The sequence below is a fragment of the Adiantum capillus-veneris genome, chromosome 27 (assembly GCF_014529385.1).
Source record: "Adiantum capillus-veneris isolate H3 chromosome 27, ASM1452938v2, whole genome shotgun sequence".
Taxonomy (NCBI): domain Eukaryota; kingdom Viridiplantae; phylum Streptophyta; class Polypodiopsida; order Polypodiales; family Pteridaceae; genus Adiantum; species Adiantum capillus-veneris.
The window spans coordinates 86,351,853-86,363,591 of record NC_140957.1 but is presented as its reverse complement, the minus strand read 5'-3'; the positions used below and the strand labels follow the sequence as shown (position 1 = coordinate 86,363,591).

The 11,739-nt window shown below is 40.8% G+C and overlaps 1 protein-coding gene across 1 annotated transcript in view; it reads left to right on the top strand.

The window, feature by feature from the left end:
* Window positions 1-6,327: 6,327 nt before the first annotated feature.
* LOC147422323 (uncharacterized) overlaps window positions 6,328-11,739 on the top strand; it is a 52,956-nt gene continuing 47,544 nt past the window's right edge. Inside the window, exons 1-4 of the mRNA XM_086502475.1 lie at window positions 6,328-6,787; window positions 6,861-6,977; window positions 7,126-7,206; window positions 7,310-7,405. Coding sequence (XP_086358601.1) covers window positions 6,743-6,787; window positions 6,861-6,977; window positions 7,126-7,206; window positions 7,310-7,405 — 339 coding nt within the window. The 5' untranslated portion in view covers window positions 6,328-6,742. The remainder of the gene's footprint in view (window positions 6,788-6,860; window positions 6,978-7,125; window positions 7,207-7,309; window positions 7,406-11,739) is intronic.

The window sequence follows — 11,739 nt, the reverse complement described above, 5'->3', positions numbered from 1 at the left end:
TGATTAAACTTTCTACGACTCAACAAAATGTGAACCTTAAACACTTTTGCAAAGTAAATGAAATATCTTTATTGAAAAATTACAATCTCCCCAACTTAGGGTTTCAAGATGTCCTCATCTCGAGAAGAAGTGAGGGTAGTCCTACTCTCATTACCAGATCATCCACCATTATGTCCCAAAAAAGATAGTTTCCTCAAACTGTTTCAGTTGCTAGTGCCGCTATATTAGTTAGACGTGGACAACTATTCCGATAATGTTCCAACTCTCCACATTCAAAGCATCGAACATTCAAGCGTGGAGGATCTTGCGCATTAGCGGCATAAGCTCTGTGTGGTTGTCTATCATTGAAGTTATGATTATGTTCAATTACTGTTGTAATCCCTTGATCCTTCATTAAAAGTTTAGCTTATAGTAAAGCATCTTGTACAATGGTAGGTTTCAGGGCTTCCAACGCGAACTAATTGGTTCTCTTAAACCTTGGCAAAAACGGGCTACCTGTTGCTCTATAGTCATTGGCAGAGCGTAACGTATAAGCTTTACAAACTTTGAGTAGTACTCTTCTAGGGATAAACTTTATTGTTTCAAGCTAAATAACTCATTCATCTTCAATGCTTCGTGGACAGGAGGTAAGTATCTTTCCTTCACTGCTTGTTTGATTTCCCTCCAACTTTGGGATTTTTTCAATACTCTCATGTCACGACAATGTTGTTTCCACCATAATTTCGCTTTCCCTGAGAGGCGAAACATCCCTAGCATTGCTTGATTTGTAGGTGTGGTCCTTGCAGTAGAGAAATAAATCGTCCATAGCTTCAATCCATACTTCAGCGTCCTTCTCAATTTCATCACCTTCTCCTTTAAAGAAGGTGGTTGCATTTGTTTGACCAACAATTTGTTCTCTTGAACTTCCGTGTAAATAACATCGTTCTGAGGGTTATCCAATGTCGGAGTAATCTGAGGATTGAGTGTACGCATATATTCACACAATGTTCATAATAACTCAAAAGACTAAGGTATTTTTCAAACTTAGACTTATCTAGTCCACTAAAATCTCAATCACATAACTTAATCTATCATGACTTATTCAGTTCTTTAAAACCCAATCACATGACTTAACTAGTCATGTCATGTCTCAATCACATAACTTAACCAATCATGGCTTATCCAATCTACCAAAACTCAATCAAATGACTTAACAAGTCAAACAATTCTTTTGAAGCAAAATAACTTAATTTACTATTCATAAAATCCTCAAAAGTCATTTAGGGCTCTACAAAAGATCTCTCCATAAGCAAACATAATATATACATGAGTCGGCATGTCGTAATATTCCGATGGGTCGGCCATGAGTATAAAAGACGATACACACGAGAAAGCTCGGGGTAACCAATGAAAACTAGTGCGAGTGCCGATTTCACCGTCAATAATAGTGCAGAACCTTACCCTAAGGCTCTGATACCAATTGTGAGGTTCCCAACTCTAAAAGATTGTGTTACCATATACATGTGGTAGTGATGTGTGTGAACACACTAGGACCGTCGGGGCATTTTTTCGCCTCTTTAGTAGGTTTTTTCCCCGTGCATTGTATATACGCCCATCCCTCTAGGGCTATCTATCTTTCCATTGCACACTAAGTAACACACTCTCTATTGTGTGCCTTGAGCTTCCTTCGTCTTCTCCAAGCTGTGTGTGTTTCTCTGCAACCCTAATTCCAACAATTGGTATCAGAGCAGGTCACGCCCTCCCGGGCTTAGTCGCCAGCTGCTCCAGCACACGCATGCTCACTTTCTCTGATTTCAGTGAGCTTTGGCGAGCGTTGTCAGGTCGAAATTTTTTTTGGGAGTGCTCGAAGAGCTTAGTCTGCTCAGAATTTTGATTTGGGGTCATTTCAGCCTCCATTTCCACTACAGGCAGTAATGCACAGGCTATTTTGTCATTTTGTGCAGAATTTTTGTCAGTGCCGTTTTCTGCATAACAGGTGCCTTATAGTCTTCTACGGTTTGTGCTATATAGCACAGGTTGTTCCCGCTCTGTTTCTCCTATTTTCGGCCAGTTTTCACATCAGGTGCAGCATTTACCATGGCTGACAACAACAACACAAATGTGTTCAAGATGTTTGCTACTGAGAACAGGCTGGATGGGGACAACTACCCTATGTGGGCTTATATGATGCAACGTGTTCTTGTGTCAAAGGGTGTCTGGAACATTGTGCAGGGCATTGATGTACGTCCTGGTTGTGAGGATGTAGGCGATGTTGCAGGTCTTGCTGCAAGGATTGCAGCTGTTAGAGTTGTTTTGCCTACGACAGAACAAGCTCGTTGGGATGTTAAGGATGCGCAGGCTCATGCATTGATTGCGTTGTCTGTGAAGCGCACCATTGTTCCTCACATCCATTCAGCAAAATATGCAAAACAGGCTTGGGATATTCTAGCAGGTCTTTATGCAAGCCGCAATGAGGCTAAAATTGCTTTGCTGCGTAAAGAGCTGGAGTCGAAGATTATGCATGAGGAAGATGATATGGACACTTTCCTTGCTAGTGTCAAGGATATCAATGAGCAGCTTATTTTTGCAGGTGAAGTCATTTCAGAGAGTTCCCTTGTGCAGACTGTTCTTGATGCCTTACCAGATTCCTACCAGACTTTTGCTAGTACTTGGAGACTGATGACCCAAGGAAATCCTGAAGTTGTGAAGTTTGATGCATTATGCACATTGCTGTTGCAAGAGTCAGTTTCCAGAAAAAACAGGACTAGGCAGCGTGCAGTTGAACAGGCTTTTATTGCTTCTCAAAGAAAGGGTGGTAATAGTAATGTAGCCACTTCTTATGGTTCTGCTGCGAGTGGCAAAAATTATGTTCCTAATGCTTCTGCTGGCAGTACTTCGTATGGCAATTCTGGTGATAAGGGCAAAAAGAAGATGCGTTGCCATTATTGTAAAGCCAATGATCACTTGATCAAGTCGTGTCCTAAGTTGAAGGCCAAAGAGGCTAAGAAGAAAGAGGGTGGTTCCACTGCAAATGCTGGTTCCACTACAAATGCAGCCATTGTTGAGTCTTTTGTGAAAGGAGACTCTGTTGCTGATGTTGATGCAGAATGGGCTTTTAGCGCAGAGTGCACTTACAATCCTGCTGTCCATGATGCATGCTTGTCAGTTGCTACAGATTCACATGTGTGGTATTTCGATAGTGGTGCTACAAAGCACATTACCTCACATCGTGAATTGTTTACCTCTCAGGAGTCTGTCCCTCATGGGAATTTGGTCACTTGTGCCAACAACGCCTCTTATCCAGTTCAGGGAGTTGGAAAGATTGTGCTCACTGCTGCTAATGGTAGTTCCTTCACACTTGTTGATGCACTTTATGTACCTAGGATCAAGAAGAATCTCTTGTCTGTATCCGCACTTGCTAGGCTTGGACTTGTAGTCAAATTTGTGGATGATAGATGTACAGTTCATGATCTCAGTTTTGGTGATGAAATTGTTGCATCTGGGCTGTTGTGCCGTGGGCTGTATAAGCTCACTTTGTATGACAAGTGTGGACAAAAATTTGCAAATACTGTTGCAGATTCAAGGGCTATTTCAGATGCAAAAATTTGGCATGCACGTTTTGGTCATCTGAATTTTGCCAGTTTGCTGCGTTTGCAGAAATCTAATATGGTTGCTTCTTTGCCACCTCTTGAAGCACCTGTCAAACATGTTTGTGAAGGCTGTATTTTGGGTAAGATGCAGCGTTCTAAATTTCCAAAGGATGGTTCAGTTCGGGCCACATGCAGGTTGCAGCTTGTGCATAGTGATGTTTGTGGGCCCATGCAAACTCCGTCCTTGGGCAATTACCTGTACTTCGTGACTTTCATTGATGATTACTCAAGGCATGCATGGGTATTTCTGCTTAAAGCGAAGTCCGAAGTTTTTATGTGCTTCAAACAATTTCTGGCTATGGCTGAAAATGTCTCGAAATGTACTATGGGCACCCTCCGTTCCGATCGAGGGGGGGAGTATATGTCTCATGAATTTAATGCATTTCTGGCTAGTCGTGGGATAAAACACCAATGTACAGTGCCTTATACCAATGTTGAGGAGCCTCTATCTTTTGATGAAGCACATAATTCAGAAAATTGGATGGCTGCCATGCAATCAGAATATGATGCACTTATAGAAATGACACATGGACTTTATGTGATTTGCCTCTTGGCAAAAAGGCCATTGGTACGAAGTGGGTTTACAAGTTGAAATGCAAGCCGGATGGTGAGATCGATTGCCATAAGGCTCGACTTGTTGCAAAAGGTTTATCACAGCAAAAAGGCATAGACTATGAAGAGACTTTTGCTCCCACTTGTCGTATGACTACTGTGCGTTTTCTATGTGCATTGGCAGCTCATTTTGGTTGGGATGTACATCAATCAGACATTGTTAGTGCTTTCTTGAACGGTGACATATTTGAGGAAGTTTATGTAACGCAGCCTCGCGGTTTTGTCATAAAAGGACAAGAGGACAAAGTGTGCAAATGTAACAAGGCTTTGTATGGGTTGAAGCAATTTCCTCGTGCTTGGTATGAGAAAGCTGACACTCATTTGGTCAAACAAGGCTTTCGTAACAGTCCAACAGAAAGCACATTGTATGCAAAGCGTGAGGGTGATGTATTTCTCATCGTGGTTCAGGGTGATGTATTTCTCATCAGCTTGGCTTATGTGCCAACACAGGACAACCTTGCAGATCTTTTTACAAAGGCATTGTGTCGTGAGAAGCTTGAAGCTTTCCGCAAAGCTTTGGGCTTACTCCCCTTTGTGGACTGATCCCGTCCTTAGGGCATGGCACTTCCCTTTACTCATGTGTCAGCTCTCGTTCACCGCATCACTCCAGGGGGGATTTGTTACCATATACATGTGGTAGTGATGCGTGTGAACACACTAGGACCGTCGGGGCATTTTTTTCCTCTTTAGGAGGTTTTTCCCCCCGTGCATTGTATATACGCCCATCACTCTAGGGCTATCTATCTTTCCATTGCACACTAAGTAACACACTCTCTATTGTGTGCCTTGAGCTTCCTTCGTCTTCTCCAAGCTGTGTGTGTTTCTCTGCAACCCTAATTCCAACAGAGTGGGGCGACTTGATATATGGCATTCTCAAGTTTCGTTGACGACACCCTACTCCGTTTTCACGAAGTAGAGATATGAGCGACAGAAGAGGGGCTCAAGAGAGGAAGTCCTCTATCCATTGCAATTGTGGTTGTAAGGTCATACACCACAGATCAAGTTGATAATCAAGTGATTTCATTTGAAGCTAATTCCTATCTCACAAAGATAAAATCCTATCGACATATTTAGAATCCATAACCCTTTTTTCCCACGCTTAAGAGGCACGGCCGCCATTCATAAACCCTAAATATGATCTAAGACTTAGTCTAAAATTAGTAATATTGTGAACAATACCCGACTAATTGGGTTCAATCGTCCGTAGATATAGATCCGTTTAAATACTAGTTTCCTACTTTCACACCGCACTCACCCGTTCCTCTTGTTTTTTAATTACTACCACATTGTTTTACATATATAAATAGTGTTTCATTATTAATTTCAAATACAGGTTCTTTTGTATAACCCTTCAAACATCACCAAAACAATTTAATCAAAGCCCTAATGAAGATAATCCTATATTTTAATAATTATTTTTTTCCAATTTTCTATGAGTTTGTCGCTACCCGCGGACTTTCTGTGTCTAACCAATAGAGCCTTTGCAAAAGATTTATTTATTTGCTATTTTGCAAAATGGCCTTCTACTTTCTATGGAAGATCTAGCTTAGAATCTGCCCTTCTTCACGACGGACACTTTTTAAAAATTTGCCCTTCAAATGATACATACATTTTTTCATACCCTTCTAAATACGAAATCACCAGATCTACACTTAATTTTTTAGTCAAATTCAACACAAAAATGTATCAAGTCAGATAGTTGAAAGTGCAACCATAGGAATTTGGTCTCCAACCTTCATCTCTAAAAAGAAAATCATCGTACTATACTTAGTATTATATAATATACATGTACACATATTGACTTTTTTTTTTCCCCAAAAAAAGTGCCCTTCAAGGGCAACATTGTCTTTGATGTGTCCTTTCACAAGTATGGCAAAACGTTTAAATAGCTTTTCATAGGCAACTTCTAAAATTTTTGTCACTTCTCTTGAAAGTCAAAAGTGGCCCTGAAGGGTTTTACAACCTTAAAAAATGAACCTTGGTCCGACTCCGACTCCCACTTTTGCAGTGTGCACATGAGCTCCAACCGATACCAAATCTACTCAAAAAGTAGAGGTGGCCCATCATTATTTTGTTGTGGTGCGGATTGCCTTCCGATCCCATTTAACGATTTCTTCAGCCCTCCAAGGACTCGATTGTTGGGAGCAAGCCTGCAAAGGCTACAGAAAAAGCTGTTGCTTGTGTCAAAAGCTTTTGCTGAATGAACGGGGCCATGTGTGCAATGTGCCGTTCGCTTAGAGGCGTTCACCAAGTGCAAACGAATGCAGCGTGAATCGCCTCATGTGCGCAATGTATCGGACTCACCCAGTGAGGCTTCATTTAAGAGCCCGTGGGCGTTGTAAAATTACAAATGCTAGCCTAGTATTGGCAGCCCGAAAGTAAGGCGGACTCGATAAAATGGAGGCTGGTTACGTGAACTGCAATCGGGATTGGGGAAGAGCTAACATGCGCAGCGCACCCACCCGCATACAGAAACGCGGGTTTTCATCCACTTGCGAGTTATGGATGATGCATTGCCAACATTTTCTGTGGAATCCATGCAAACTGTAAGTTTTTTGTCTCTCACAAACCCTGCCTTTGTCTGTGGCATTTTAGGTTTATGAGTTTTCCGGTTTCTAGGACATTCTCAATGCACTCGATTCCATCAGCGCATACTCGCCTTCAAATCAACTCTCAGAATCCCCTCCAGGAGAGAAGGTTACTCCCCCTACCTGGAACATGTTCGATTTTTTTGTGGTACGTCCGGTCGACAATGCTTTGGACAGTTCTAAATAATGACACATGTTTTCTCTTTTTAAACAGCACGACAATAGCATCTTGATATTTCACTTTGGTATAAGTCAACTAAATCTCTGATCTAATTGTGCTTGCTTTTTGAGAGCAGAAATCTTTCTTGCAATTCATAATGAATCTAGGAGGGGATCTCTCTCCAGACCTTCTCAAGTTTCACCAGTATTTTCAAAAGGTTTTTGCTTTTATATATTTGCCAAATCATTTTTTTAATTTTTTAAATTTTTTTTCAGAGTTAATGTGCTGATCGAGACTTGAATTACAACAATTATCTGCAGTTTCGTGATATAGCTTTTACTAGGTTCTATACTAGCTCGGAAGAAAAAGGGACAATTGACTCTTATCGCAACAAAATATTTCAGCGGGAGGAGAAGGTACTCCACCCCCAAGCACTCATATTTCTTCCATGAAAGTAGACCTGTTCGATATGGAATAATTTAAGCATTGTAAGTGAGTTTTATTCTCAGTGTGACAAATGATCCTTTTCAATTTATTCATGGTTAACTATTATTCACTTCCAACACTCATTGTTTCTCTTGTACATTGTTTTTTTCGTGTAGGGATTGATGTTGTACTTAATGTTGTTTGATTTGTCATCTCTAACTTTTTTTTCTCTCTTATGTGCTTTAGCATCATAGTTCTTGAATTTTACCTCTTGGTGTAGGGATTGGTGTTATACTCAAGTTTTGTTTGATTTGTCATCACTAACCCTTTTTTCTCTCTTATGTAGCTATGTCGTTTGCTAAAAACATCATAGTTCTTGAATTTGACCTCTTGGTTTTGGCAATTTCTTCCAAATTGACCACTTAACATTTGAATTCTTGCTCCCATTCAAGTTAATTTGAACCATCAGTCAAAAGAAACAAACTCAACATTCTGAGAGGTTATTGCTAGTAGTTTGTATATAATTTGTGCCATGGCCCATCACACCATTATTTTGTGTGTCATTATCCATAATATATAACTTTTATTTGTCTTCTTGGCCAATGTGTCTTACAGTAATTTAGTGAGGACTTGTGAAGGAATGAAGAGAGGAGCACATGTTAGAGGAGACAAACACAATGTGAGAGGGAGAGAATGCGAGGAATAACTCAATAACTCAAAAGAGTGCTCATACAATTGGATAATGGGAATGAGATACTGAGAGTCACTTATATATCCGAATAAGTGACTTGAAAAATGGCGGCCCCTCGTTTTGAGGTGACTCACCCTAGAAAATTGCGACATTCTAAAAATGGTGACATGTGGCAAAAAAGCTAATAGATGTATCACATCACCTAGTAATATGCCACATCAGCATAAAAGCTATTAAATATGCAAAGTATACTAAAATGTATAGGTAGGGACATTGTGGCCATCCAACATGACATGCAACCGAGAATGCACCATCTAGTGACGACATATCTTCTTTTTGGAGCCAAATAGGTGGTCCAACTTCACGTCGTTGGAAGACAATCCAATCTAGGTCGAGGTAGAGGCTTGGTCAGAAGTTCTGCAAGGTTGTTGAGGGTCGGACATTACTCTAGGGCCAGGCTAATACGACCATTCTCCTTGTGATCTTGAGCAAAGTGGTAATGAATATCAATGTGCTTAGGAGTTAGTCCGTCCCACAAACTATATGCCAAAGTAATAGCACTCTTAACAATCTGAGTAAACTATGGTAGGAGATGAAGGAAGCTATAAAGCTTCTGTTGTAGTGTCAAAATAAGCTTCAATAGAAAAAGAGACAGCTAGATCATTACCAAGAGAGAGATTGAATTGTTAGTAAACCTCCGAGTGCAAACACATCTAACTAATTCAAAATCACTATTTTATTAATATCACTGCTAGAATAATGAATACCGTTGTCAATCAATAATGCTATAAATTTGAAAATCGACTCAAAATACTCAACCAAGAACAAGAGGGAACAAAATGATTGTTAACAAGAGAGAACCAATAAGCTACCTGAACTCCATAGCATTTACCAAAGGAGTATCATCATCCTTAGATGTCTTAGTTCATGTCATCCAAAGTCTTTCATTTTAGTTCAGTTGTTTGTTTGACTTTTTCACCTAATTCTGCTCAGCTAATCTGATATGGCATCTGACACTGAAACGCTAACCGTGGAGTAGGTGTCAAGTGACCAGCTCATTCCACTTGTACACATGACTCTAGTGACTGAATTTGGTCCATAGGACAAAAATGGGCGAGCAAGTATTCCGCACCATACTTTTGAAGCAATGTTTGAACATACCTCTTTTGACAAATGAAAATGCTATCAAGAGTGTAAACAGGCTTGGACACCCAAGCAAGAAATCAATAGCAACACACGAATAAAAACTGCAACAGACGACCCCAAAGTCTGGTGCCCCTTATGTTATTTCTTTCTTTATTGCCTCACATCAAGAACAATTGCCGGCTCCTCTGCACTAGTTCCACACGCTTAGAATGTTAGAGTGAGAGTCCATCTTACATATTTAAAAGCAACTTCTATCAAAGGCTCTACATTCCCAAAAGGAACTGGTCCAAAATCTGACGCCAAAAGCTGAGTCTGTGTTTTGCACTGCCATGTCAACATGCCTCCGTGTTTTGCAGGCTTGATTGCCACGTCAGCCCCTTGGTTGGGGTTCCCAAATTTGGTCAGGGTTAGGGTTATTGAACCCTAATTCCCTTGAATGTCTTGCCATGTTGGAAAGGGGGAAGAGCTGGACACACCCAATAGCAAATAGTACGCCTCTCTATAGCTCAATGTATACACAACACCCCAAACCTCTTGAAGTTCAACTATAAGTTACTATTAACTTCAAATTAATATCAGATTGCACGCACAAACGAACATGGACTGTGATCCAATTGCTTCAAAGTTGGTGAAGAAGTCGAGAGCTGGAAGCAGTAGCAAATAAAGTCAAAATGCAGTAGAATCGGAATACAAGCACCATCACAAAGTCCTAAACTCAAAGAGGATCTATGTCAGCAAGATCAAGAATCAGAGATGAACAGATTTGCTTACAAAAAATGATAGCAAAACAGGATTATGATAAAAAATGCACAAGATATGGTCATAAAGCAAGATTACAATTAACTTGTGTTCTTTCGATCTAAATTTTCATTGAACTTCACCAATAGGCAAGGATATTGCTTCCACTATTCAAGCCAAAACCACAATATTAAGCATACATCCCCCAATTTTTATACATAAGAACACCATGCTTGTTTTCCACAATCCTGTTTAGGCTACCATAGAAACAACCCTGTCAAAAATTGCGCATGACTCACACTTCAAAGCTCCAAATAGATCACTTGAGTGCTTGAAATAAAGCTCAAAACATGAGAAAAAAACCTTTGCACATGTTTTTTATTGACTCCATGTGTGTAATGTGCAGTAGAAGTGATTTAAGGTGATAACTCAGGATGAGTACTGAATGCATACTCAAGGTTCTTTTTATTTTGCGAAAGAGACGTGCAATAGAGTAGAGAGAGACATCGTGAATGAAGGTTCTCAGAGAGAGAGAGAGAGAGAGAGAGAGAGAGAGAGAGAGAAGAATAACACCAGATGGGGTCCCAAACCCCCCTCCAAGTGCCCCCCTCTCTATTGCTAGAGAGGTACTTGCTTTAGAATGCACGAATGCTGATACAATGGATCTAGATGCTGGGATCTTGCACTGAATGCTGGGATCTGAGAGGCTAAGGGGCTGAAATCTGCAAACGCTAGATGGGTTGGCTCGGATCTGCAAGCATGGGCTGATCTGACATTGACAAATGCGAAAAATGGAACACTACTGATGAGGGCTGAAATCTGAAATTTTCTGGCGATGAAGACTGAGGCCTGCTGGCCAGTGGTATTGATGGGTTGATGCTGAAAACGTTCAGGGGTGATGGCTGATCTGCCGTAGAATGCTGTTGCTAGGGGTGCTTGAGGGCCTGCTGGCTGAATTCTGCATGTAGCCTGGGAAAATGCCAGGGGTGAGGATGGAGAGGAAATGCTAGAAGGTAAAAATGCTAGGGCATGCTTGTGCTAGGTACTGTACTGCAAGTATTGAATACGCTTTGAGAAGTGATGCCTAGGGTCACTTATATATGCACTACTTGCTAATTAACGATCACTTAAGAATAAGTTAAAAAAACCAATTATAAGAGGTGCTTCACATGCGATAACTACCTAGGTCAGATATTCTATGACTAGGTGGGAACACTCCCTAGTGGCTACACCTAGCAAACACTATCTGTGCTCATGTACAATCAGAGGGCATGCAACTATGCTAAAGTGCCTGCACATGCTCGTCTTGCGTATATGCTCACAAGGGTGCCAGAACACTTCCTAGGCTGTCCTAAACTCTAGAAGTAGGAGTTACAACTTGTCCACATGCACGTAGGGTTAGATGTGCACGTGACAATACAAGGGTAGATACAAAATCTGCAACAAAAGAGAGGTCTCCCAACTAGGCTAGATAGGTAGAGACAAGGTTGGGGCAAAAGTGCTGAAGACAGAAACCCGTCAAAGTGTTAAAGTTTAGGCATCTCAAGTGAACTGCCTAATGTGATCCCATTATTTAGTTTGTCTTTTAGGTATTTAAGTTACTTATTTGTCAAAGTCTTGGGTAGGGCAATTTACTGGGATTGCTATATAAGCAACCCCTTCCCTCCATTGTATACACATTCGGTTATTCATTGCCAAGGTTGATTGGTTCAGGAGACTCTCTCTCTCTCTCTCTCTCTCTCTCTCTCT